We start from the raw sequence: 24,507 nt of genomic DNA, 5'->3' as shown, positions 1-24,507 counted from the left end.
CACTGTTTTCCGACAACCTCAAATTTATCCATGTTATACTGCATCTGCCACGCATTTGCCCACCTCACTCAACTTGTCACATGGAAGCATCTCAGCATGCTCCTCACAGCTCACCCACCACGCCCTCTCCCCCCCCCCCCCCCCCCCCAGCTTTGACTAAGGCACTGGGGAAACTCTGATTTTCCCCAAACTATTACTATGGGATCTTTTCTTTCCACTTGAAAGCATCATCTTGCAAACTTGAGGAGGGGGCAGCTGGGGTTAATGAGCTACTCACACAGCAACTGGAGTGAAACGACACATTCAGATTCCAGTTCCCAACGGCAACCCACCAAAAGCCCCGTTTTCCCCATCCACCTGGCGATCATGTTCAGTCCTGATAATCGTGAAATAAGAGTGCTTCCCTTCTCCAGCGCTAGCTGCACTGGATCTATTGGAGGTCAGCCTTTCTTCCATTTCTGATTTTCAAAGATAATTAAGATAAACTCTAGCCAACAAAAGATGACAGAGTGATTCACATTTACAACAAGCCTCTCAGACCCATCGCAAAGCTTACAACCAATGAAGTACTTTATTGCCAGAAATGCAGCACTGAATTTGTGCACTGCAAGATCACACAAACAACGATGGGTTAATGACCAGATAAGAACATAAGAACTAGGAGCAGGAGGAGGCCATCTGGCCCCTGGAGCTTGCTCCACCATTGAATAAGATCATGGCTGATCTTTTCCTGGCCTCAGCTCCACTTACCCACTCACTCACCTTAACCCTTAATTCCTTTACTGTTCAAAAATCTAACTTTGCCTTAAAAGCATTCAACAAGGTAGCCTCAACTGCTGCACCAGGCAAGGAATTCCACACATTCATAATTCTTTGGGTGAAGAAGTTTCTCCTCAACTCAGTTCTAAATCTGCTGTGGTTTTCTTTTAATTGGATGAGGGATAAAGATAGAGAAAGAATGAATGTGAACAGATGAATTAGGAATAGGAGTAGGCCACTTGACTCTTCAAGCCTGTTCAACTATTCAATAAGATCATGGCTGACCTGATGAGCCCACATTCTTGACAACCCATAATAACCTGTCTCTCCTTATCAAGAGTCTACCTCTGTTTTTAATATTCAAAGACTGTGCTTCCACTGTCTTTTCAGACTCAAGCGTTGGAAAGGAATAACAAATTCCCTGTTTTAAATGGGTAACCCCTTGTTTTTAAACTATGTCCCCTAGTTCCAGATTCTCCCACAAGAAACATCCTCTCCACATCCACCCAGCCAAAACCCCTCAGTATCTTACATGTTTCAATCAAGTCAGGTACACAAATCCTTGTTTGAACATCTCACCCACAGCAGCTGCAACAGTGCAGCACTCTCTCAGCACTGCATCATAGAACCCCTATGGTGTGGAAGCATGCCATTCAGCCCATCAAGCCAGCAGCGACGCTCAAAACAACATCCCTGCCACCACCCTATCCTAGATACTGTGATTTCCCATGACTAGTCTGGACACTACGGACAGTTTAGCATGACCCCCTGATCTGCACATCTTTGGACTGTGGGAGGAAACCGGAGCACCCGGAGGAAACCCACACAGACAGGGGGAGAATATGCAAACTCCACACAGGCAGTTGCCCGAGGATGGAATCGAACCCGGGTCCCTGGAGCTGTGAGGCAGCGGTGCTAAACGCTGAGCCACCACGTTGCCCTGTGCTGGCAACAAGCCTGAACTTTGTGCTCTAGAGTGGACCCACAACCAGAATCCCACAGATTTATGATTCCACAACATGAACATTACCCGGCTGACTTGTACCATTTCAAAATGGTACAAAATGAACTTTATACTCCATTTACAGTTGCTTATTGTGAACGTATATAGTTCTTTCCTCTTGTAAATAAAACCTGAAGCCCCAAGTTGTGCAAAGGGAAGTTGAAGTGAAATATTGCATGGTATTTTTGAACTTTATTTGTTTCCTTTAAGATGCAGTTTCATCTCTGGAGCCTACAATCTTTGTAATAAGACAAGCCAGATTATTAGTATCGGAAAATTGAAAACATTTTCAGACAGATGCTCTTCACCTTTCTGATATATTAAATTATCATTTCTTTTTGGATAGAGTCATAGAGATGTACAGCATGGAAACAGACCCTTCAGTCCAACACGTCCATGTTGACTAGATATCCCAACCCAATCTAGTCCCACCTGCCAGCACCTGGTCCATATCCCTCCTACTCATATACCCATCCAGGTGCCTATTAAATGTAACGCCATGATGAAATATTCCTGCAATAAAACAAAGAACTGCAGATGCTGGTGATCTGAAACCAAAATGGAAATTGCTGGGGAAAGCCAGCAGGTTTGGCAGCATCTGTAGAGAGAAACACAGTTTACATTTCAGGTCCAGTGACCCTTCATCACAGCAGAACATTCCTAACGCGGTCTCTGTCTTCCAGAGATTTTTTTTCTTATTTTTGTTGTTTCTTATTTAACGTCATAGAGTCAGAGTTATGCAGGACAGAAACAGACCCTTCAGTTCAACCAGTCCATGCTGAACATAATCCCAAACTAACTAGTCCCCCCCGGCTGCTCCTGGCCTATATTCCTCCAAACCTTCCCTATTCATGTACGTATCCAAATGTCTTTTAAATGTTGTACTTGTGCCCACATCCACCTCTTCCTCTGGAAGCTCATTCCACACGTGAACCACCCTCTGTGTAAACTATTTATCCTTCATGTCTTTTTTTAAAGCTTTCTCCTCTCCATCTTAAGTATGTGCCCTGTCGTCTTGAAATGTCTAAACCTAGGGAAAAGACACGCACCATTAAACTTTATATATAGCCCTTATGATTTTATAAACTTCTGTCAGGTCACCTCTCAACCTCCTACACTCCAGTGAAAAACGCCCCAGCCTATCCAGCCTTTCTTCATAATTCAAATCTTCCTTACCAAGCAACATCCTGGTAAATCCCTTCTGAACAATGGATAACACCTACAATCTCTGGGTCACTGGATTTTAAGTGCAAGTCCCACTCCAGGAACTTGTACACAAAATTAGCATCAATACATCCAGCACAGTAGGTTAGAACTATACAATCCCTACAGTGTGGAAGCAAGCCATTCAGTCCACCACACCGACGCTGACCCTTCAAAGAGCAGCCCACCCAGACCCACCCCCCTCCCTATAACCCTGCATTCCCCACAGCCAATCCACTTAGCCTGCCCATCCCTGGTCAATTTAGCATGGCCAATCTACCTAACCTGACATTCTGCGGACTGTGGGAGGAAACTGGAGCACCCAGAGGAAACCCACACAGACACACAGGACAATCGCCCGAGGCTGGAATTGAACCCAGGACCTTTACGCTGCAAGACGGTGGTGCTAACCACTGAGCCACCGTCCCACCCACTGAAAAAGCACTTCAGATGAAATTTTAAACCAAAGCCCCCACACGTGGATGCGAAGCACAGGAAAAAAAAACCCTTGACCCACTGAATCTGTGCCAATCAAAAACAATCACCTAACTTTTCTAATCCCATTTTCCTACACAATTATAGCTTTAGATTCCTTGGCATTCCAGCGCACGTCTAAACTCTTCTTAAACATAATGAGGATTTCTGCCTTTCCCACCCTTATTGAAAGTGTGTTCCAGATTCCCACTATCCCAGGACAATGTTTCCAACAAGACCAGGGAACATCTCTCCAATATCCTGACCGACATGCTACCTGGCTGAGGGATACATAAAACGGATTGTCATTATCTTCTGTCTGTGTGGGGGTATGATGCTCGGATGCTGCCTTTCCAACAGTACAACAATAACTACAGCTGAAAGCATTGCCTAACTGCCTGGAAAGTGCTCTAAAGTTGTGAAAGATTCCGCCCTAAGTGTTTCAAGTCTCTTTTACACACATACAGAGCCTGAAGTGATCTGGCAACATTTGAATATCTGCGAATCAGCCAACAAGGATTGTAAAGCCCAAGGAAAGCCACACAGGGCTAACTTTAGAAACAGAAATGTGTACTTCACTGAATCAAATCTTCCACTTACGCTCCCCGTACACGCTCCCTTCAATCCTTGTACTCTTACCAGGATACAAACAAATTAAAAGTGCCAGTGGGTGGCAAGACAAATTGCTCAGATTGACACACAGTGTAAAGAAACAGTTTGGGGAGGGGATGGGGTCTACAGACACACACACTCACACACACTCACACACACTCACACACACTCACACACACCCCTCTGCTTGATGTAGGGCCAAGTGGAAAGCAGCCAAGCAGAGTGGAGTGGAGACATTTTGTCACCTGAGAAGGGAGAAGTGAATTTGCAAATTCATACAAAAGTCCATTTCACATCCTCAGGATATCCTAAAGTACACAGGAACCAATTTTAAAAGTTCTCATGTTGCTACATGGCTAATTAGACAGAACAGGGTGGAGCAAGCTGCATTTCTTTTAATGGTGTTGATCGGAAGGACAGCTCACCACCACGGGTTCTCAATTCTTTCTCCATCAGCGTCACAGGATTAGATTAGATTACTTACAGTGTGGAAACAGGCCCTTCGGCCCAACAAGTCCACACCGACCCGCCGAAGCGCAACCCACCCATACCCCTACATTTACCCCTTACCTAACACTATGGGCAATTTAGCATGGCCAATTCACCTGACCTGCACATCTTTGGACTGTGGGAGGAAACCACAGCACATGGAGGAAACCCATGCAGACACAGGGAGAATGTGCAAACTCCACACAGTCAGTCGCCTGAGGCGGTAATTGAACCCAGGTCTCTGGCGCTGTGAGGCAGCTGTGCTAACCACTGTGCCACCGTGCTGCCCACAATCATTGACATCATCTGAAAGACAGCACCGCTGACAATGCAGCACTCACTCCGCTATGCAAAGTATCCCCGCGTGGAGTGTACGTAACTCAGGTCTCAGAGTGGGACTCAAAACTCCGACCTCCTGGCTTGAGGAGGTCAGAATGGTGCTGACTTGAACCGAGCCACATTATTCATGTCACTGTCAAACAACAAATCAGCCCCTTTAATGGTGAGGGGGCTGAGGAAGTGAGACAATTTTGACAACTCTTTCAAATTTGACAGCTGAGTGGCCCCCTTCATGGCTGTAAGGCCTTACAATTCTATGATAAAGAACAGGAGATTCAAAGTAAGAAAATATCCTTCCAAATGTCTCGATTTCAATTGAGAGTTGAAGATATCCTTGAATTGGCTCAGGTAGAAAAAAAAACACAATAACATCACCTGAAGAACTCCCGTTTACTACAGTTTCAAGGAGATAGACATTCCTTCTATGGGAAAGGACAGGGTTAGAATGGACAGCTCCAATACAAAGCAAAATGCTGACACAGACCAGGTCAGAAAGGAAAGCAACACTTCAGAAAGGGTGCAGAGGAGACATACAAGAAGGTGTCAGTGCTGAGGGACTCCAGTAACATGGAGGGACAAGAGAAACTGGGTTCAATCTCCTTAGAATACAGAAGGTTAAAGGAAAAACTGTGTTGGCACGGTTCAAAATCATGAGGCATTTGACAGGGGACACTTGAAGAAGTGGTTTCCACTGGCAGACAGTGCAGTAATCAGAGGGCACAGATCACTGACTTTTTTTTTAAAAAATGAGACAAAGCGATTTTTTTTCTTGAACTAGGGTGCATTTTAGATTATAGCTCCAAGCAGACTTAATGGTAACATTTGTACAGCAATTAGAACGTGAATGGTTCAAGAGGGCTATTAAGTTCATGCTGGTTCTCTGCCAGCTGGCCTCACACCCTTTCTCAACGCAATCACGCGATTACTCCCTTCCAAATTTATTTCAAAAGCCTCTATTGAATCTGCTTGCACCACCCCTCTCAGGCAGCGCAGTCCTGATCGTAACCTCACAGCATCTTCGCTTCATTTGCCAATCGTCTTAAACCAATGTGTTTTGCTTCTCAACCTTCCTGCCAAAAGGAAACAGTTTCTCATCTGCTCTGTCCAGACCCTTCATGATATTGAAAACCTCATTCAGATATCCTCCCCAAACTTCTTGTCTGAACGAAGACAACTTTATTTCTACCGATCTGGTCTTGCAACCGAAGACCCTCATCCATTCTTGCAAATCATTAGAAGTCAGATTTTACAGCACAGAGAGAGGCCCTTCGGCCCACTGTGTACACTCTGGGCACCTAGCATCAATTGACTCTCATCTCATTTTCCACTGCATGGATTGTATGCTGCTATATTTCAAATGGTCATCTAAAAACTTTTTACGCACCTTGAGGATTGCAACCTCTCTCACCTGTTCAGGCAGTGAGTTCCAGGCATCATCACCTCTGCATTAAAATTTGGTAGATTACATTAGGTTCCCTACAATGTGGAAACAGCACCTTCAGCCCAACAAGTCCACACCGACCCACCCAGACCCATTCCCCTACATTTACCCTGCCTTATGCCCCTAACACTACGGGCAATTTAGCATGGCCAATTCACCTAACCTGCACATCCTTAGACTGTGGAGGAAACCAGAGCACCTGGAGGAAACCCAAGCAGACACAGGGAGAATGTGCAAACTCCACACAGGCAGTTGCCCAAGGCGGGAATTGAACCCGGGTCCCTGGCGCTGTGAGGCACCGTGAAGATTGTTTTCCTCAATTAAGACTGTACCCTCCTATACTAGGGAGAAAAGTCTTTCCCTATCTGCTCTATCCATGCCCCTCATAGCATTGTATATCTCAATCATGTCCTTCCTCAGTCTGCTCCACTCCAAGGAAAAAGTGAGTCTCTCTCTCACTGCACCCCCCAGGTCATCTCCTCTGCACAGACCTCCATCGCCCCTCCCCCAAGTCCCTCCTCCCTACCTTTTATCTTAGCCTGCTTGGCTACTCTCGCTCATTCCTGATGAAGGGCTTATGCTCGAAACGTCGAATTCCCTATTCCTGAGATGCTGCCTGGCCTGCTGTGCTTTGACCAGCAGCACATTTTCAGCTGTGATCTCCAGCATCTGCAGACCTCATTTTTTACCCCACTCCAAGGAAAACAACACTAACCAATTTAGTCTCTCTTCGCAGTTGAATTGCTCCAGCCCAGGTGACATCCTGGTGAATTTCCCCTACACCCCTTCTAGTGCAATCACATCCTTCCTATAGGGCAGGGGCTAGAACCACAGACAGTACTCCAGCCGGCCATCATCATATAAAGTTCCATCATAGCCACCTTGCTCGCGTTTTCAATACACCCTCACCAAAGCACTTGCAATTGAATCATTGCTTAAAAAGGGAAAATTTCACTTCTTTGAAAAAGGAGCAGGGTAATGAGACCAACTACTCTTTCACAATATTGGCACTGATATTGGCACAGGCCAAATATATTTCGACTGTTTAAAAGAGAGGCAATGGTTGGTCTGTAATCCAGAGAACAAAGTAAAGTTCTGGGGACCTGGGTTTGGATCCTGCCACGACAGAATTCAACAAAAATCTGGGATTAAGCGTCTAATGATGACCAATTGCTGATTGTCAGGAAAAAAAACCCATCTGGTTCACTAATATCCTTTAGGGAAGGAAACTGCCATCCTTACCTGGTCTAGACAGGCAGGAGGCTGGAAAAACACGACAAGCCACGCAACATCAGGAGGTGGAGAAGTTAACATTTCAGGTATAACCCTTTTTCAGGGCCACCCTCTTTATCTTCAGCTCCACCCCCTACACCCAGTCCTGAAGGGTTACACCCGAAACATCGACTTCTCCACCTCCTGATGCTGCCTGGCTTGCCGTGTTCTTCCGGTCTCCGGCCTGCCTCTTTTGGCTTCCAGCAGCTGCTGTTTTATTTTTGTCTCCATCCTTGCCTGGTCTGGCCTACATGTGACTCCAGACCCACAGCAATGCGGTTCACTCTTCACTGCCCTCTGGGCAATTAGGGATGGGCAATAAGTGCTGGCCTAGCCAGCGACTCCCTCAGTCTGTGAATTAATTTTCTAAAAAGTAAAAACCAATTAAACTGCCAATTCGCTGCTTCAAGCTGCAATGCTATACAGAGGCAGTGCCAACATGGCTAACTGTACAAGGGTTTCATTTAAAGCCAAAAGTCAACATGACATTTCTGAATCAACCACCACGGTTAAATGAACACCAGTCTGGCTTCAGCCTACTCCTGAAGAGTCGCATGTGGAAAGTTGTGAAATGCTAACAGAAACCTATTCACATTTCCTTAAGAAAAGGTCAGAAAATGTTGGAAGTACTCAGCGGGTTCTATGGTATCTGTGGAGAAAGAAACAGTTTTTCAGATCAGGAATCTTTCAGGAGAACTGGAAATGGTACATCGTTTTAACAGAGATGGTATAAATTGAGGCATGACCTTTGCACCTACTTGCTTCTGAATCACAGGATTGTTATGGCGCCATGCTTACACCAGCCCTTCAAATAAACATCATTACCATTTCAGTACCAGCCTCACATTCCAGTGATCATATTCTTGAATTGTCTTCCCTTAGGACAAGACGGAGTTCCTACCCTCTGCATCAGACGTTCTGGCTTCAGCTCCCATGATAGGGCTTGTTGGACATGGAAGAGTCATAGATTCACACAGCACGGAAACTGACCCTTCAGCCCAAGTCGCCCATGCTGACCACATTTCCTAAACTGAACTGGTCCCATTTCTCTCTAAACACTTCCTATCCATGTACCTGTCCAAATATCTTAAATGTTGTAATTGTACACACCTCGCCTACTTCCTCTGGCAGCTTGTTCTATACATGCACCACCCTCTGAAAATGATACCTATTGAGTCCCTTTTAAAAAAAAATACAATATACAATACTATACAGCACAGAAACAGACCCTTCAGCCCAGCATGCCTGTGCCGATTCCTGGTTCTCGTTTAGACCTGCTCCTTATTGCCCATGCATAGTTTCTATTCCTCTGTTCACCTTACATTCATGTGTCTATCGAGATAAATCATAAATGTTGCTAACATGCCTGCTCCCACCACCTGCACTGGCAGTGCGCTCCAGGCACCCATCATGCTCTGAAAAATGCTCCCCACATTTCTCTCCTGAACTCACCCACTCCCATCTGACCTGTGACCTCTTGTAGTTGACCTTTCCACCTGGGAAAAAGCCTCCAACTATCCACCCTCTCATAATCCTGTAGACCTGATCAGGTCGCCCCTCAGCTTCTATCTTTCCAGTGAAAACTATCCGGATTTATTCAACCTCTCCTCATAACTAAAACCCTCCAGATCAGACAACATTCTGCTAAACCTTCTCTGTACCCTCTCCAGAGCACCCATATCCTTCGGAGACTGTGGCAACCAGAACTGCACACAATATTCCAAAAGTGGCCTAACTAAAGTTTTGTGCAAATGTAGACTACATAGCGTAAATCTTTCCCATCTCTCCTTAAACCTGCACCCTCTAGTTTTGGTATCCCCAACACTAGGGAGAAAAGACCTTGGCTATTCACCTAATCTACAGCCCTCATGATTTTATAAACCACGATAAGGTCAAAGAGCATCCTGGGCGCAGTTTAATGGGCTGAGAAAAAGATGGTCAATCCTCCCAATACTTCCTCACTATCTCACAAAAGAGATTAGGAAAGTGTGTGAGAAGATATACTAAAAAGAACTCCCCTCGATGTCATCAATGTTCACCTGGAACTGGAAGGTGGGACATGTCTTGCCCACAGTCACATGAGCAGTGCCATTGGTGCCTGCACACCTGAGGAATGCTCGCACCACATTTTGCAGCCTGGTGTCTACCCTGCTCTAGTTCTTGCTGCCCTGTAAAAGCACAAACAACAGGAGCCGGAGTAGGCCATCCGGCCCTGCTCCACCATTCAATTTGTTCAAGGCCAATTGTTCAACTCGGTACACTGTTCCTGCTTTCTCCCCATATACTTTCAACCCTTTAGGCCCCTAAGAACTGTATCCAACTCCTTCTCGAAAACATTTAACGTTTTGGCCCACCTGCATTTCTGTGGCAGAGAGAGTTCCACAGGCTCACCACTCTCTGGGTGAAGTAATTTCATCTTCATCTTCATCTCAGCTCTAAACGGCCTACCTCAAATCCTGAGACTGTAACCCCCGGTCCTGGAGTATGATACTCCACCTCCTGTGCGGATCCCCACTTCATTCAGGGAATGATACACAGTGATGGAACAGGACCGTGAGTCAGAGGGAAGGGGACAGTTATTCAGGACCAGGCAGTCAAGTATTGGAAGCAGAGCTGTGTGAATGGTGCGATCCCAATTGCAATTGTAGGCTACCATTTAAGTCAGAATGGTAATTTCCTTCCCTAAAGGATATAGTGAACCAGATGGGATTTTCTCCAACAATTGGCAATGTTTTTGTGGTCATCCTTAATTCCAGCCTTCTTTTCATACTTCTACCATGGTAGATTCAAATTCTACCATTTGCTACTACAGGATGTGAACTCGGATGCCCAGGACAGTAGCTGCAGCTATAGATTAATAGCCTAGCAATAATAACACTAGGCCATCACTTTTCTTGTGGAATCTGAAGACTTCTTTACCAGACAGAGCAGTCAAAGCTGAGTCATTAAGTAAATTCAAGGCTGCAATAAACAGATCTTTAATCAGCAAGGAAATCAAGGGTTGTGGGAAAGACCAGAAGTATGGAGTTGAGGATTATCAGATCAGCCATGATTTCAATGAATGGCAGAGCAACTCAGTGGGCTACATGGCCCACTTTTGCTACTGCACCTTGTGCTTTGCCTCATGTCTCCACTCATCACTCTGTCCATAAATCTATGTCCAACACCTACCCAATTCCATACTACCACCCCCCTCCCCCCACCCCACCCCCACCCCCAAGGGTGTTGTGAGAAGGCAGCTCAACACCACCTTCTCTAGACAACTGTGGATGGGGAATAAGTGCTGACCCAGCCAATGACAGCTACATGTCATGAATGAATAAAAAAAAGTATATATAGAGCATGCTTGATTCCCACTGGTCTTTCCTGACCATCAACAGCATATGCTCACAATTTGAGTTCCTTAAAGGCTTTTACATTTTCAGCTCCATGGCCTGATCTTTCCTTATGCCTATCAATTCTTCCGGCTCCACAATTCCTGGGATAGCTAACCTCCTGCAACTTCAGCCTTTTGACCACCCTGCTCCACCCTGTCAGTGTTTGCACCTGGGTCCTCCATTCTGAGATTCCCTTTCTAAATATCTCTCTCTCTCTCTCTCTCTAAAACCCGTGTCGCCAATGAAAGCTTTTTACAAACTTCCTATTGACCTGGTGTCTAAATTTTCTTAATAATGCCGCTGCCTAATAGAACATTAACCATATAAATACATAGTCCTGTAGTACTGAAACGTATTTGTATGCACGAGTTACAATATTGAACAGCGTCTTTCACCACGAATACTAACATATCAACCGAACCACCATTAGTCCACTTCCTTCCCTATTCCTTCAACCTCTTCCCCTTCAAATAATATAATCATGATTGTTGAGTTAGTTTAACTTTGTTTCCAGTCATGGGAGGTGGTGGCAGACATGAAATGGAGCTCTTTTAAGTTCTTAATTTTTTAATAGAAAGTGATAACCTTCATTTTCAACCTCTCAACTGCAGAGACCAGTTTCAATCCAACCCATTGTATTCCTTCCTAATTCTAAAAACCCTCATCAAATTACCCTGCAATCTGCAATGTTTGGAATATAAAAATGCCACTTCACAACTTTTTCTTCATGCTCGAGTTCCTCACACTAGTGGTGTCCAAATCCTTTACATTTTTTCTTTGCTCAAGCTTCAAGGTTTTGTGCTTTTACAATTTTGAGTAGAAAACTGCCCTGTTCAGGTGTCAGACAGGTTTAATAGAGGCATCTGAAAATCATTAATGCTTAAAATAGAGTAAATAAGGAGAAAACTATTTCTACTGGTAGATGGGCCAATAACTAGAGAATACAGGCCTAAGTTAATTTAAAAGGTTAAAAAGTCAGTGTTGGGGAAAGAGTAGAACTTTTCTTAAATGCAGTTACGTTGTTCTGAACAAGAATATGTTGCTTGGAAAATGATAGAATCAAATCCAATAAAAATTCCAATTGTGTAGCTCCTTTAAACGATAAATAGTTACAGGGCCATATAGAAAGGGTAAAGACATCAAACTAATTGAACTCGCTAAATGTATTCAGAGTTCTGAAGAAAGGTCACTGGACTCGAAGCGTTAACCGTTCTTCTCTCCATAGATGCTGCCACACCTGCTGAGTTTCTCCAGCAAGTGTTGTTTCATTTCAGACTTTCAGTGTCCGCAGTTCTTTGCTGTAATCAGACACAATGGACTGAATGATTGTGCTCGTCTCATTGCTGCTTTGACGTTTTTAAATTCATTCACAGGATGAGGGTGTTGTCGGCAAGGCCAGCATTTGTTGTCCGTCCCCAGTTGCCTGAAGGGCAGTTAAGAGTCAACCACATTGCTGGGGGCCTGGAGTCACATGAAGGCCAGACCAGGTAAGCATCGGTGTTTCCTCCCCTAAACCAGATAGGTTTTTCCGAAAATCAACAATGGATTCATGATCTTAATCCCAGATTTTTACTGGATTCAAATTCTACCATCTGCTGTGGGGGGATCCAAACCTGGATACCCAAAGCATTACATGGGTCACTGGGATAACAACCAAGTGACAGTACCACTAGGCCACTGCCTCCCCATTGGACTTTAAGAGTCCAAATTTCCAATCATAAAATCTAGAATGATATTAACTTTTTCTTAGAGTCTTATCAACTTAAAATGCTGCCTTTTGAAGTCATGTGAATCCGCATGTGCAGATTCTTCAGCTTTCTGACAGTACAAAGGCTATTTCTATTCAAAGTGTAATCACCTGGGTGTCTTTTGTTAAAAGCAAAATGCATAATCTCTTGTTTAGTCACACCAAATTTCAGCTACCAATTGTAAACCTACTATCCTGATATCTCAAGGGCTTTTTCCCGAAACATCGACTCTCCTGCTCCTCAGATGCTGCCTGACCGGCTGTGCTTTTCCAGCACCACACTCTCGACTCTAAATTCCAGTATCCGCAGTCCTCACTTTCGTCTAGGTGACCTCAATGCTGTAGCCTGTCCTAATTTTATAAAACTGCACCTAACTTACGATTAGATTACTTACAGTGTGGAAACAGGCCCTTCGGCCCAACAAATCCACACCGACCCGCCAAAGCACAACCCCTACATTTACCCCTTACGGGCATGGGCATTTCACCTGACCCGCACATCTTTGGACTGTGGGAGGAAACCGGAGCACCCGGAGGAAACCCACGCAGACACGGGGAGAACGTGCAAACTCCACACATTCAGTCGCCTGAGATGGGAATTGAACCCGGGTCTCTGGCGCTGTGAGGCAGCAGTGCTAACCACTGTGCCACCGTGCCGCCCATATGAGCTCGGACTTTTTTCACTGGAGAAAAGGAGGAGGAGAGGGGATCTAATTGAGGTATACAAGATAATGAGAGGCATAGATAGAGTCGATTGCCAGAAACTATTTCCCAGGGCAGAAATGACTAACACAAGAGGTCATAGTTTTAAGCTGGTTGGAGGAAAGTATAGAAGGGATGTCAGAGGCGGGTTCTTTACACAGAGTTGTGAGAGCATGGAATGCATTGCCAGCAGCAGTTGTGGAGGCAGCGTCATTGGGGACATTTAAGAGACTGCTGGACATGCATATGGTCACAGAAATTTGAGGGTGCATACATGAGAATCAGTGGTCGGCACAACATCGTGGGCTGAAGAGCCTGTTCTGTGCTGTACTGTTCTATGTTCTAACTTTCCATTTTTTTGTACCAAGTTCCAACACCAGTCACCCCAAAACTTTGTACAAATCACTAAGTGCTGCATGGAATAGAAACTGCCTCAGACCAGAAAACCTGGAATGTTAGCCACTCCCAGCAGTATGCTAAAAACTTCCCATAACTCCAACTCGGTGTTCTTCCTGCTAGCTAATTTGTAACGCAGTTAGCTACTCTCTCTCTAATTCCTGAACTCTTAATCTCACTCCTATCTCGATGATACCTTTTTGAAAGATTTCATGAAGTCCAAACGGATACATGTACTGCACCTACCATCTCCACCCCCTTAAGAATTCAGAGATTTGTTCAACATAGTCTTCACTTTGCAAACCATGTTGGCCAGTCCTAATTAGCTTATCTGAATGAGTGGTCATTAAAACTTTAATTAGAGACTCTGCAACTTGCCAACCACAAATTTCAAATGAAGTGGTCTTTAATTTCCCAAATTATTACTGGCTCTTTCTATAAAATAGACCTTACAGTGAAGACATTTGTTCTGTGGCACACTTAATACTGTCCCAAAACTCAATTACTTGGCCTCAGCAGTATCCTGCCTCTCTTTCCTGACTCAAGACCCAAGGATGTATTTTGTCTTTCTTAGGGCTTACTAACTTATACACCATTTTCCTTTTCTCTGTCATAAACTCACTTCCAATCCCTACCACATTAGATTACTTTGAGAGATTAGATTAGATTAGATTACTTACAGTGTGGAAACAGGCCCTTCGGCCCAACAAGTCCACACCGACCCGGCGAAGCGCAACCCACCCATACCCTTACATATACCCCTTACCTAACACTACGGGCAATTTAGCATGGCCAATTCACCTGACCCGCACATCTTTGGACTGTGGGAGGAAACCGGAGCACCCGGAGGAAACCCACGCAGACACGGGGAGAACGTGCAAACTCCACACAGTCAGTCGCCTGAGGTGGGAATCGAACCCAGGTCCCTGGCGCTGTGAGGCAGCAGTGCTAACCACTGTGCCACCGTGCCGCCCTCTTTGGACATGATTAGACACATCATAAATGGAAGCATTCTATCTTTTAGATGATTGGTAAAATTCTAAAATACATTGCTGTTCCCAAAGTTTCTTTTGATTAGAATTCTTACACCTTTAACTGTAACATAAGTTTTCATTCTGAGGAGTTTCCATAGATACCTTTATGATTTCTTGTGCTCATCTAAAGCTCTGATGTTCACCAAATCCTGTTCACCTCTCGTCTCTTTGCTAGTTGACCTACATTGTCTCCTCATCCGGCAATGCCTCAATTTAAAAAAAATCTAATCCTTTTATTTCAATCCCTCCATGCCCTCACCTGTCCTTAACTCTCTGATGCTCTCAAACTTGACAATGCATTCCTCTTTCCCCACCCTCAAAATCTCTGTATCCCTTCAATTTGGTCGAATACATCTAAATTTTTAAATCGGTCCTTGAATGTCATTCATTGACCTTCCAAGCCCTAGCATCCTTTATTACCTTCTAACCCTCTCAATCTCTTTCCTCCTTTTAGACAGACTTTAAAACTAACCTCTTTCACCAAGCTTTAGGTCACTCGCTTTAATAGCTTCTATAGTGAAACGATATTGAACAATTCCTCCACTCAACACAGTAAAACTCCCATGTGTTAAGGGCACTACATAAATGCATATTGCTGTTGTTATGCAGCCAGATACAATAGAATCCCTACAGTGCAGGTCGAGGCCATTTGGCCCATCGGGTCCGCACTGACCCGACAAAGAACATTCCACCCAGATCCCACCCCCCCACTACCCATAACCCCACATTTCCCATGACTAATTCTCCTAGTCTACACATCCCAGGACACTTTGTGCAATTTAGCATGGCTAACCCACCTAACCTCCATATTTTTGGACTGTGGGAGGAAACCGGAGCACCCAGAGAAATCCACACAGACACTGGGAGAATGTGCAAACTCCACACAGGCAGTTGCCCGAGGGTGGAATCACACCCAGGGCCCTGGTGCTGTGAGGCAGCAGTGTTAGCCAGGAGACCACCATGCTGCCCTGATCAATGTGATCTACAATCCGATTTAGAAGATCTACCTGTGGCCAAAATGTGAAGCGACTCTGTAAAAATCTTAGTCCTCGTGGAATATCCAGATCAGAGGTAGTTTGGGGCCCAATTACTATGTAAATACAGCAATGTCCTAAACTAAGTTGTTAGAGACTCTAAGTGCACAGAGAAAGGACTTAGGGCTGATATCCACCAGACTCTTCTCAACACTTGAAAAAATTCCACCATATGACCAAGGACATGAGCAGTAGTAGACCATTCAGCCCATCGAGTCTGATTGATCACACAAGGAAAACAACTTCTCAGCACCTTCCTGTCAAGCCCCTCATGAATCCTTTTGTGCTACAGCTTTCTGCAGATCTTCTCCACTTAAACAATATTCATCTCTTCTATTCTTCCTGTCAAAACACATCACCAATACTGCTCTCTCCAACATAAAAGTATTAGGTTCTCCAATTCGAAATCCTATACCAACAAGTCATTGTGCAATTTGGGTGGGAAAGCTGGTCAACTTTCTTAGTTATTCCTAATGCCTGTGTTTTTTTTAAACAACATCTTAGGGATTTAGACTCTTCATTGGACATCAGCTTAGCTCGGTCACCCCTAATTAGGAGGGCTGATGTTTCAAGCCCAGGACTGGAGCACATAATGTAAACTGGCAATTACAGTGCAGCTGGAAGATTGGTGCTGCACTAGACTGTCAGCCTAGAATCCATACTTTAACAACCTGATGACTCAAAGACACAAATGTTATATCTGAATCACTACAGTAATAGGAGCAGGAGTAGCCTATTCAGCCCTTTGAGCCTTCTCCACCAGTCAATATGATCATGGATGGCCATCCAACTCAGTCCCTGATCCCACTTTCTCCTGATACACTTTGATCCCTTTAATCCTGAAAACCATAGCTAGCTCTACCTTGGGTGCCATAGTGGCTCAGTGGTTAGCACCACTACCTCACAGCACTAGGGACTTAGGATTGATTTCACCCTCGGGTGACCTCAGTACATTGGGATCTTGATCAGATGGGCCAATGGGCCGAGGAGTGGCAGATGGAGTTTGATTTAGATAAATAGGAAGTGCTGCATTTTGGAAAGACAAATTAGGGCAGAACTTGTCGACTTAATGGTAAGGTCCTGGAGATTGTTGCTGAACAAAGATCTTGGAGTGCAGGTTCATAATTTCTTGAAAGTGGAGCCACAGGTAGACAGGATAGTGAAGGCGGCGTTTGGTATGCTTTCTTTTATTGGTCAGAGCATGGAGTATAGGAGTCGGGTGGTCATGGTGAGGCTGCGTAGGACATTGGTTAGGCCATTTTTGGAATACTGTATGCAATTCTAGTCTCCCTCCTATAGGAAGGAAGGATGTTGCGAAACTTGAAAGGGTTCAAAAAAATAGTTACAACAAAGTTGCCAGGGTTGGAGGATTTGAGCTTCAGGGGGAGGCTGAACAGGCTGGGGCTATTTTTCCTGGGGTGTCAGAAGTTGAGGGGTGACCTATAGAGGTTTTTAAAATAATGAGGGGCATGGATAGGCTGAATAGACAAGGTCTTTTCTCTAGTGTGGGGGAGTCCAGAACTAAAGGACATAGATTTAGGGTGAGGGAAAAAGATTTGAAAGAAACCTAAGGGGCAACTTTTTCATGTAGAGGGTGGTGGGTGTAAGGAATGAGCAAGTCATGGAAGCTGGGACAATTGCAACATTTAAAAGAGCATTTGGATGGGTTTATGAATAGAAAGGGTTTATGGGGATGCGGGCCAAGTGCTGGTAAATGGAACTAGATTAATTGAGGGTATCTGGTTGGCATGGATGAGTTGGACTGAAGGGTCTGTTTCTGTACTACACATCTCTATGACTATCTATCTGTGTGGAGTTTGCACATTCTCACTGTGTCTATGTGGGTTTCCTGCAGGTGCTCTGTTGACCTCCCACAGTTCAAAGATGTGCAGGCTAGGTGGATTAGTCTTGAGGGAATTTGCAGGATTTGGGGGATGGGGGAGTGGGGGAGGGGCGGGTCTGGGTGGGCTGCTCTTTGGAGGATTAGTGTAGACTCGATGGCCTGATTCCTCACTTTAGGAATTCTATGATTCAGGTCAGCACTATGGGAATGCTGCATTCTCAAATCATTCTGAATGAGAAATTGAACAGGGTCTGTCCTCTCAGATGGGCATAAAGAATCTCAGAAATATTTCTTCAGGAGAGTAGGACAGTTTTCCCTTAAAGTCTTGGCCAATATTTATCCCTCAACCAGCACGTCTAAAAAGATTATAACATGGCTCCCTCTGTATGAATTAGCTGTAACAGTTCCATTCCATTAGTGACTGAATTTCAAAAAGTATTTAATTTAGGGCATCTCAAAGTCATGAAATGAAAGTTTGGTTTCATTGCGTCAGGCTCTATAGATTGAATTGCTGATTATTAACAATTTTAATTGTCTAATCTGACCTTTTGTACTATGGAATTCTACCTTGGCATTAATAGACTGCAAAAGTCCATTCACTGCAAAAAAAAATAGATTTTCAATTGGGAACCAAAGGGTGACAATTGAAGACAATTGGCCAGCTGAGCAAGAGAAGAGAATATGTTTCAGGCAATGAGTCGTTATGATCTGCAATGCATTGCCTGAAAGAATGCTTAGAATTTGGCTCAGTAACAAATTTGCAAAGGGGAGAATGATAAATACGCAAAAATGTAAAAATTGCAGGTTAATAGGGAAAGTGCAGGGGAACTGGGTTAATTCCTAAGTCCCGACTGAGTACAGTGGGGGGGTCAAATGTCCTTCCTCTTTGCTCCACACTAAATATTTGCATATCTTCTTAGAGAAACAATAGGGGCAGTAACACATTGCAACCATCTCCACAAATGAGGCAGTTCTGCTAATTAAACAGCTGTGAGCAACTTTGCATTGTCTCATCGCGACACCAGCACACAAAACCAGTTCTTCCAGATAAACACGCCCCACACAAAACTTCAACTAATACTAGGTTCAATTGGTGTTCACACTGGCACAGCAGAGTGAATGGCCTGTGCTCATAAACACACTGATACTAATCAGCTCATCCTTAGTAGCGTTGCTCACAGGTTGCCAGGAGTCCATCTTTTGGACTGCGTAGTTTTGATGGAACTACACTCAAGCAGCTTAAAAAATGATCAGACCGATCTAGCTTGGCACACAGTGGGGTCAACCAGAGATGAAGGGCAGGTTCTGAAGATTTTCAGTTGCTCACACCGCCCTGGTCCTGCTTTCTGCGTGGGAAAGCAACTTACCAAAATAACAATCAGTGATTGGTTTTCTTTACATATTTCTGCCATTTTAAAGTAGATAATCCAAACAATTAAGTGTAGTAATGTAATAACTTAGAGTGAGTACCAGTGAGATAAAGCTTTTTTTGTGGATTTTATAACTTTAAAGGATTGTTCGCCTCTGAGCAGAGGAGGTCATGCGAAGATTTAGGAAAGGTATTTCGAGTATTGCACTTTGGTAATAGAAACAGGGACAGGACTTATCCAATTAATGGGAGGGCCCTGTGTAGTATTGTAGAACAGAGAGACCTAAGGGTTCAGGTGCATAATTCTTTGAAATTTGCGTCATAGGTAGACAGGGTGGTTCAGAAAGTGTTTAGCAAACTTGCTTTCATTGTCCAGACCATTGAGTGGAGGAGTTGGGACATTATGTTGAGGTTATACAGGGTGTCGGTGATGTAACTTTTGCAGTAATACGTGCAGTTCTGGTCGCCCTTTTATAAGAAGGAGATTATTCAATTGAAGAGGGTTCAAAAAAAAATTTACCAAGTATTGTCAGGATGGAGGTTTTGAGATATTAAAATTGACTGGAAATGCTGGGTCTTTTTTCACTGGAACATAGGAGGTTAAGGGGTGACTTTATTGAGGTTTACAAAACCATAACGAGCATAGATAATGTGAATGACAAGGTTCTTTTCCCTAGGTGGGGGAGAAAACTAGATGGTATATTTTCAATGTGAGAGGTGAAACCTTTAAAAAAAGGATGAGATGGGCAACTTTTTGTTTCTACACAGAGAGTAGTTTGTGTGCAAAATGAACTTCCAGAGAAAGTGAATGGTGTAGGCACAGCTGCAACATTTAAACGACATTTGGATAGGTTCACAAATAGGAAAGATTTAGAGGAATGTGGGCCAAATACAGATAGGTGGAACTAGTTGAGTTTGGGAACATGGGCCAGCATGGACCAATTGGACCAAAGGGTCTGTTTCCGTGTGAATGACTTTATGACTCATAAATACAAGGGATGTTGACAGTCTCTTCCTGACAAATGTGAATTATCAATTGTCCATTAGCAGGAGGGTGAGTAACCAGAGGACACAGATTTTAAAAGGACTGGCAAAAGAACCAGAGAAATGAAATAAGGAGAATGCATTTTTTGAAGCAAAGTGACACTAATGATTTAGAACTCACTGACTGAATTTAAACAGATTCAACAGGAACTTTTGAAAAGAAAATACTCAAAAAAGGAAACAATTGCAGGAGTAAGGGCATAGAAACATAGAAAATAGGAGTAAGCCTTTGAGCCTTCTCCACCATTCAATATGGTTGTGGCTGATCTTCCAACTCAGCCCCCTGTTCCCATTTTCTCCCCATCCTTTGACCCATTTTGCCCAAAAAACTATATCTATCTAACTCCTTTAAAGCATTCAACATTTTGACTTCAATCGCTTCCTGTGGCAGAGAATTCCACAGACTCACCGCTCTCTGGGTGAAGAAATTTCTCCTCATCTCAGACCTAAATGACCTACACAATATCCTGAGACTACAACCTCCAAGTCTGAAGTCGCTGGTCATTGGGAATTTATCGTCCAGTCCTGTTAGAGTTTTATAAGTTTCTAAGAGGTTCCCCTCACCATCCTCATCCTTTTCCTAAACTCCAGTGAACATAGTCCTAATTGATTCAATTTCTCTTCTTACATCAGTTCCTCCAGCATAGGAATCACTGCAGTACCATCAGGATAAACAGGGAGAGTGGGTCTAATCAGATAACTCCATTAAAGGCCAATGATTGACTGGATGCATAAAGTCCTCCATTGTTTGATAATAAACCAGTTGAGATTGTCTTGTAAACACAGCCCCTTGTAAACCTGCGAGTATTATTACCATCCTCCAAGTTAACCATCATCCTGACTTGGAACTGTACCCTTCTCTATACCTGAGTCAAAACTGTGGAACTCCCTCCCTTAAAGCACTAAGGCAGTCCCTATGCCCCATGGACTGCAGCAACTGAAGGCCACCACCTTCTCTGGGGCAGTTAGGGATGGGAAGAGCCAGCCCAGCCAGGAACACCTACAAACCAAGAATGTACAAAGGGGGAATTGGAAGGATTATTCCACTTTGTGACTTTATAAGCTGTGCTTTCTGACTTTTTGTTTCACCTCAGAGGGGAGTCCTGTTCCAACTTACCAGCGTCCTGGTTCAGCAAGCGGCCGTTGGAGTTGTACCACTGAATCTGCGGCTCAGGGTTGCCACTTACATTGCAGTTCATCGTCACGCTGACTCCCTCTTTCACAATGATGTGATCCAGTCGCGAGGTGATGAAAGGCACCCATCCAGCCTCCTGCCCCGTCACATTTCCGTCACTACCATTTCTGTGCTGGGCAAGGGCACACAACCAGCAGCTGATGGTCAGCAGGAAGAAACTGCCATGCAGGCTAATCAGCACAGACATCTTCCCACCAGGTTCTTACTTGGCCCTTCCTGCCATTAAACATGTGTGTGTAAGGGATACCTTTTCCCCCATGTTAAGACACACGCTGCGTTTCCACTTGGTTACAGGCTATGGCTTGTAAATTTTAATAAGCCATGTCCAAAATCGATGCAACCTAGAAATTTAAAAAGAAATATTAAAGTGGGTGCAGGAACAGAGAAGCGTGCTTTGCACAAATATTGGAAGGTGGCATGACAGGTGAACATAACAGTGACAAAGCCTATGGGATCCTGGGCTTTATAAATAGATGCATAGAATACAAAAGTCAGGATGCTGCATGGAAGAAAGGTTCATAACATCATACAGAAGAGGCCCATTAAGTCTACACCAATTATAACAAGTACTCTAACCTAGTCCCACTTTCTAGCACTTGACCCATAGTGTTAAACCTAAATTGAACACCCGCTTGGCCCCAGCTAGAGAACTGGGTCTTAATTCAGGTGCCATGCTTGAACAAGGACATGAAGAATTTGGAGAACTTACAGATGCGATTTGCCAGAATGGTTCCAGGGATAAGGGACTGCAGTTATGTGGACAAACAGGGAAGTCTGGATTGTTCATCTGAAGCAGATACAAGGAGGAGCAGCTGAAGGAGAGTGGACAGAGGCTTTTATAAAATAATGAAGGGTTTAGGCAGAGTAAAAACAAGAGAGAAACTCTTTCCAGTAAGTGATATGTAGACATTAAGAGGGCACAGATTGAAGTGATTAGCAAAACAGCCAAATACAACACAAGGGAAATAAATCTACTTGCAAAACATATGATTAGGTGTTGTAACACAATGTCTAATTCAATGTTGCAGGGCAGTATAATGATAGGTTACAAAAAGGGAATACTTAAAGGGGAAAAACATTAAAGTAACATGTGGGGGAAACACTGCACTTGTTCTTCAAAATAGCCAGTGTACACTCAATGGGCTGAATGGCTTTGCTCTATTCCGAACAATTTTAAGATATATACAAACGCCTCAGAACTGGGATAGCATTAAACCGAATCTGATTTCTTTCTACAGTACGTGTGCCAAACTCTGAACAATCACTGTAAGTCTCTCACCAAAGACAGTGAGTGAAAGGACTTCAGATTTATTACAGAAGTTTGTTTTGATCTAATGCAACTACAAAAAGAACCTCTGCACAGACAACCAAATATGTAAAGACCAAAAAAAAGCTGTATTACAGATGTACTGGTACAAAAAAAAGCTGTCAGTATACTACATAGCTAACGTATGCAATGACCTATACTAGATATCGACTACCTCAAAGGACATATACAATTAGAAACATTGAAAGAAACGACATATAAACAGAGGACATTCGGTTCCTTGCATCTGTACTAGACAAAAAGAACTGCCCAGTCTAATCCCACTTCCCAGCTCTTGAAGTATAACCTTGTAGGTTACACAGAACGTGTCCAAATATTAGGTGGCACATAGAATAAATTAGGTATGCAACCAAATATGATAAATATGTCCCTTTGAGAAGCATATGGTGACACTGCATTATCAAAGGGGCTATGAAAAATGCGGATACATATAAAGCATACATGACGATATTTATAAAGATTGTTTACATGTGTCGTATGAACCTGTGGTCATAAATACAGGCTTATGGAGTGCGTGGAGGTGTTAAACAGTCTATTCCTTACTCTCTCTGTACAATGGGAAGCAGGTAGCGTTAGCTGACAGTAAAGCATGTTACTCACCAGCTGATCCCTGTCCTCTACCACGGCAGTACCTTGTCCTCGTTCTCCTCTGCATGCACCGAGCTTCGGAAAAGCAACTCCCACCCCCACTTCAGCCTCTCACTGCACTCATTCTATAATCATTGCCCGTGCATTTAGCAAGCATTTTGTAAAAATAGAATTAAAAGAGGTTAATTCTCTGATTTAATCCGAGGCTGTGTCTCTACCTGTGATTAACTTGTTGCAATTTTGCTTTCTGCACTGACCAGTCATCCCCTCCCCTTTTCCCTTTAACTGGAGGAGCCGATACCCCTAGACTGGGGCTTTTTTTTTGTAAAGTGACTAAGATGCAGCTCAGCTCTGCTCTGCTTCTGCCTCCGCTACACTCACTCACTGACTGACGGCACAGTCAGCCCTGCCGCCCGGGACGCTGCATACAAACATCAGCGCCCAACCACTAGCGACAGTGCAAGGGCCCGCCCCGTAACCTGAATGACCCGCATCCTCACTGCGCGCAGAGCACCGCCCCGACCCGGGAATCTGAATGATCAAATGCGCACACTCCTTCCCACCCTGGCCCTGGCAGCTGTGTATTGAAGAATGCCTGCCCAACTTTTTTGTTGGTGCTGCACAGCTGATCGATTGCTTCCAGGGTCTCCGAATCCTTCATCCCATAATAAAGGAATTGCATTATTATAGCGCCTCAGGACCTCGCAAAGCACCCAAGAAAGTACTTTTACGTGCAGTCACTCTTATGGTATGGGACGTGTAGTAGCCAATTCGCACACAGAAAGCTCCCCTGATGGCCACTAGAAACGACTCAGTTAATTCGCATTTCTTCAGGGTTATTGCTGAAGGACTTTTTCATGTGACTTGTGATGTGAGCTTTTATGCTGGGCCAACATTTATTGTGGTTAAACAGAAAGTAAAAAAGCCTTACACTATACAATGATATTAGACAGACCAGTCAAATGGGCTGAACAGTGACAAATGGAACTTAATCCTGAAAAGAGTGAGTTGAGGCACTTTGAAAGAACTCCAATGGAGTACATGTCAAATGCGAGGACCCTATGAAGTAGAGAGGATCAGCAGGACCCTGTGTACATCTCCACAGATCCTTGGAGGCAGCGGGACAGGTAGATAGGTGGTTAAGAAGACATATGACATAATTGCCTTTATTAATCAATGCATTAAATACAGCAGCAGGGAGCTTATGATGACCTGCATCACACATCAGTTAGGAGACAGCCGGAGAACAGTATGCAGTT

At 44.1% G+C, this 24,507-nt stretch overlaps 1 protein-coding gene across 1 annotated transcript in view; it reads right to left on the bottom strand.

Annotated features, from left to right (window-relative positions):
- Positions 1 to 23,680, bottom strand: part of LOC132826720 (microfibrillar-associated protein 3-like) — a 29,378-nt gene extending 5,698 nt beyond the window's left edge. Inside the window, exons 1-2 of the mRNA XM_060842837.1 lie at positions 23,261 to 23,680; positions 21,256 to 21,674 (exon numbers count right to left, since the gene is read on the bottom strand). Coding sequence (XP_060698820.1) covers positions 21,256 to 21,520 — 265 coding nt within the window. The 5' untranslated portion in view covers positions 21,521 to 21,674; positions 23,261 to 23,680. The remainder of the gene's footprint in view (positions 1 to 21,255; positions 21,675 to 23,260) is intronic.
- Positions 23,681 to 24,507: the final 827 nt, after the last annotated feature.

Source organism: Hemiscyllium ocellatum, chromosome 2 (assembly GCF_020745735.1).
Source record: "Hemiscyllium ocellatum isolate sHemOce1 chromosome 2, sHemOce1.pat.X.cur, whole genome shotgun sequence".
In the NCBI taxonomy this organism is placed as follows: domain Eukaryota; kingdom Metazoa; phylum Chordata; class Chondrichthyes; order Orectolobiformes; family Hemiscylliidae; genus Hemiscyllium; species Hemiscyllium ocellatum.
Note: the sequence above shows the minus strand (reverse complement) of the source record. Positions and strands in the feature narration are given on the sequence as shown.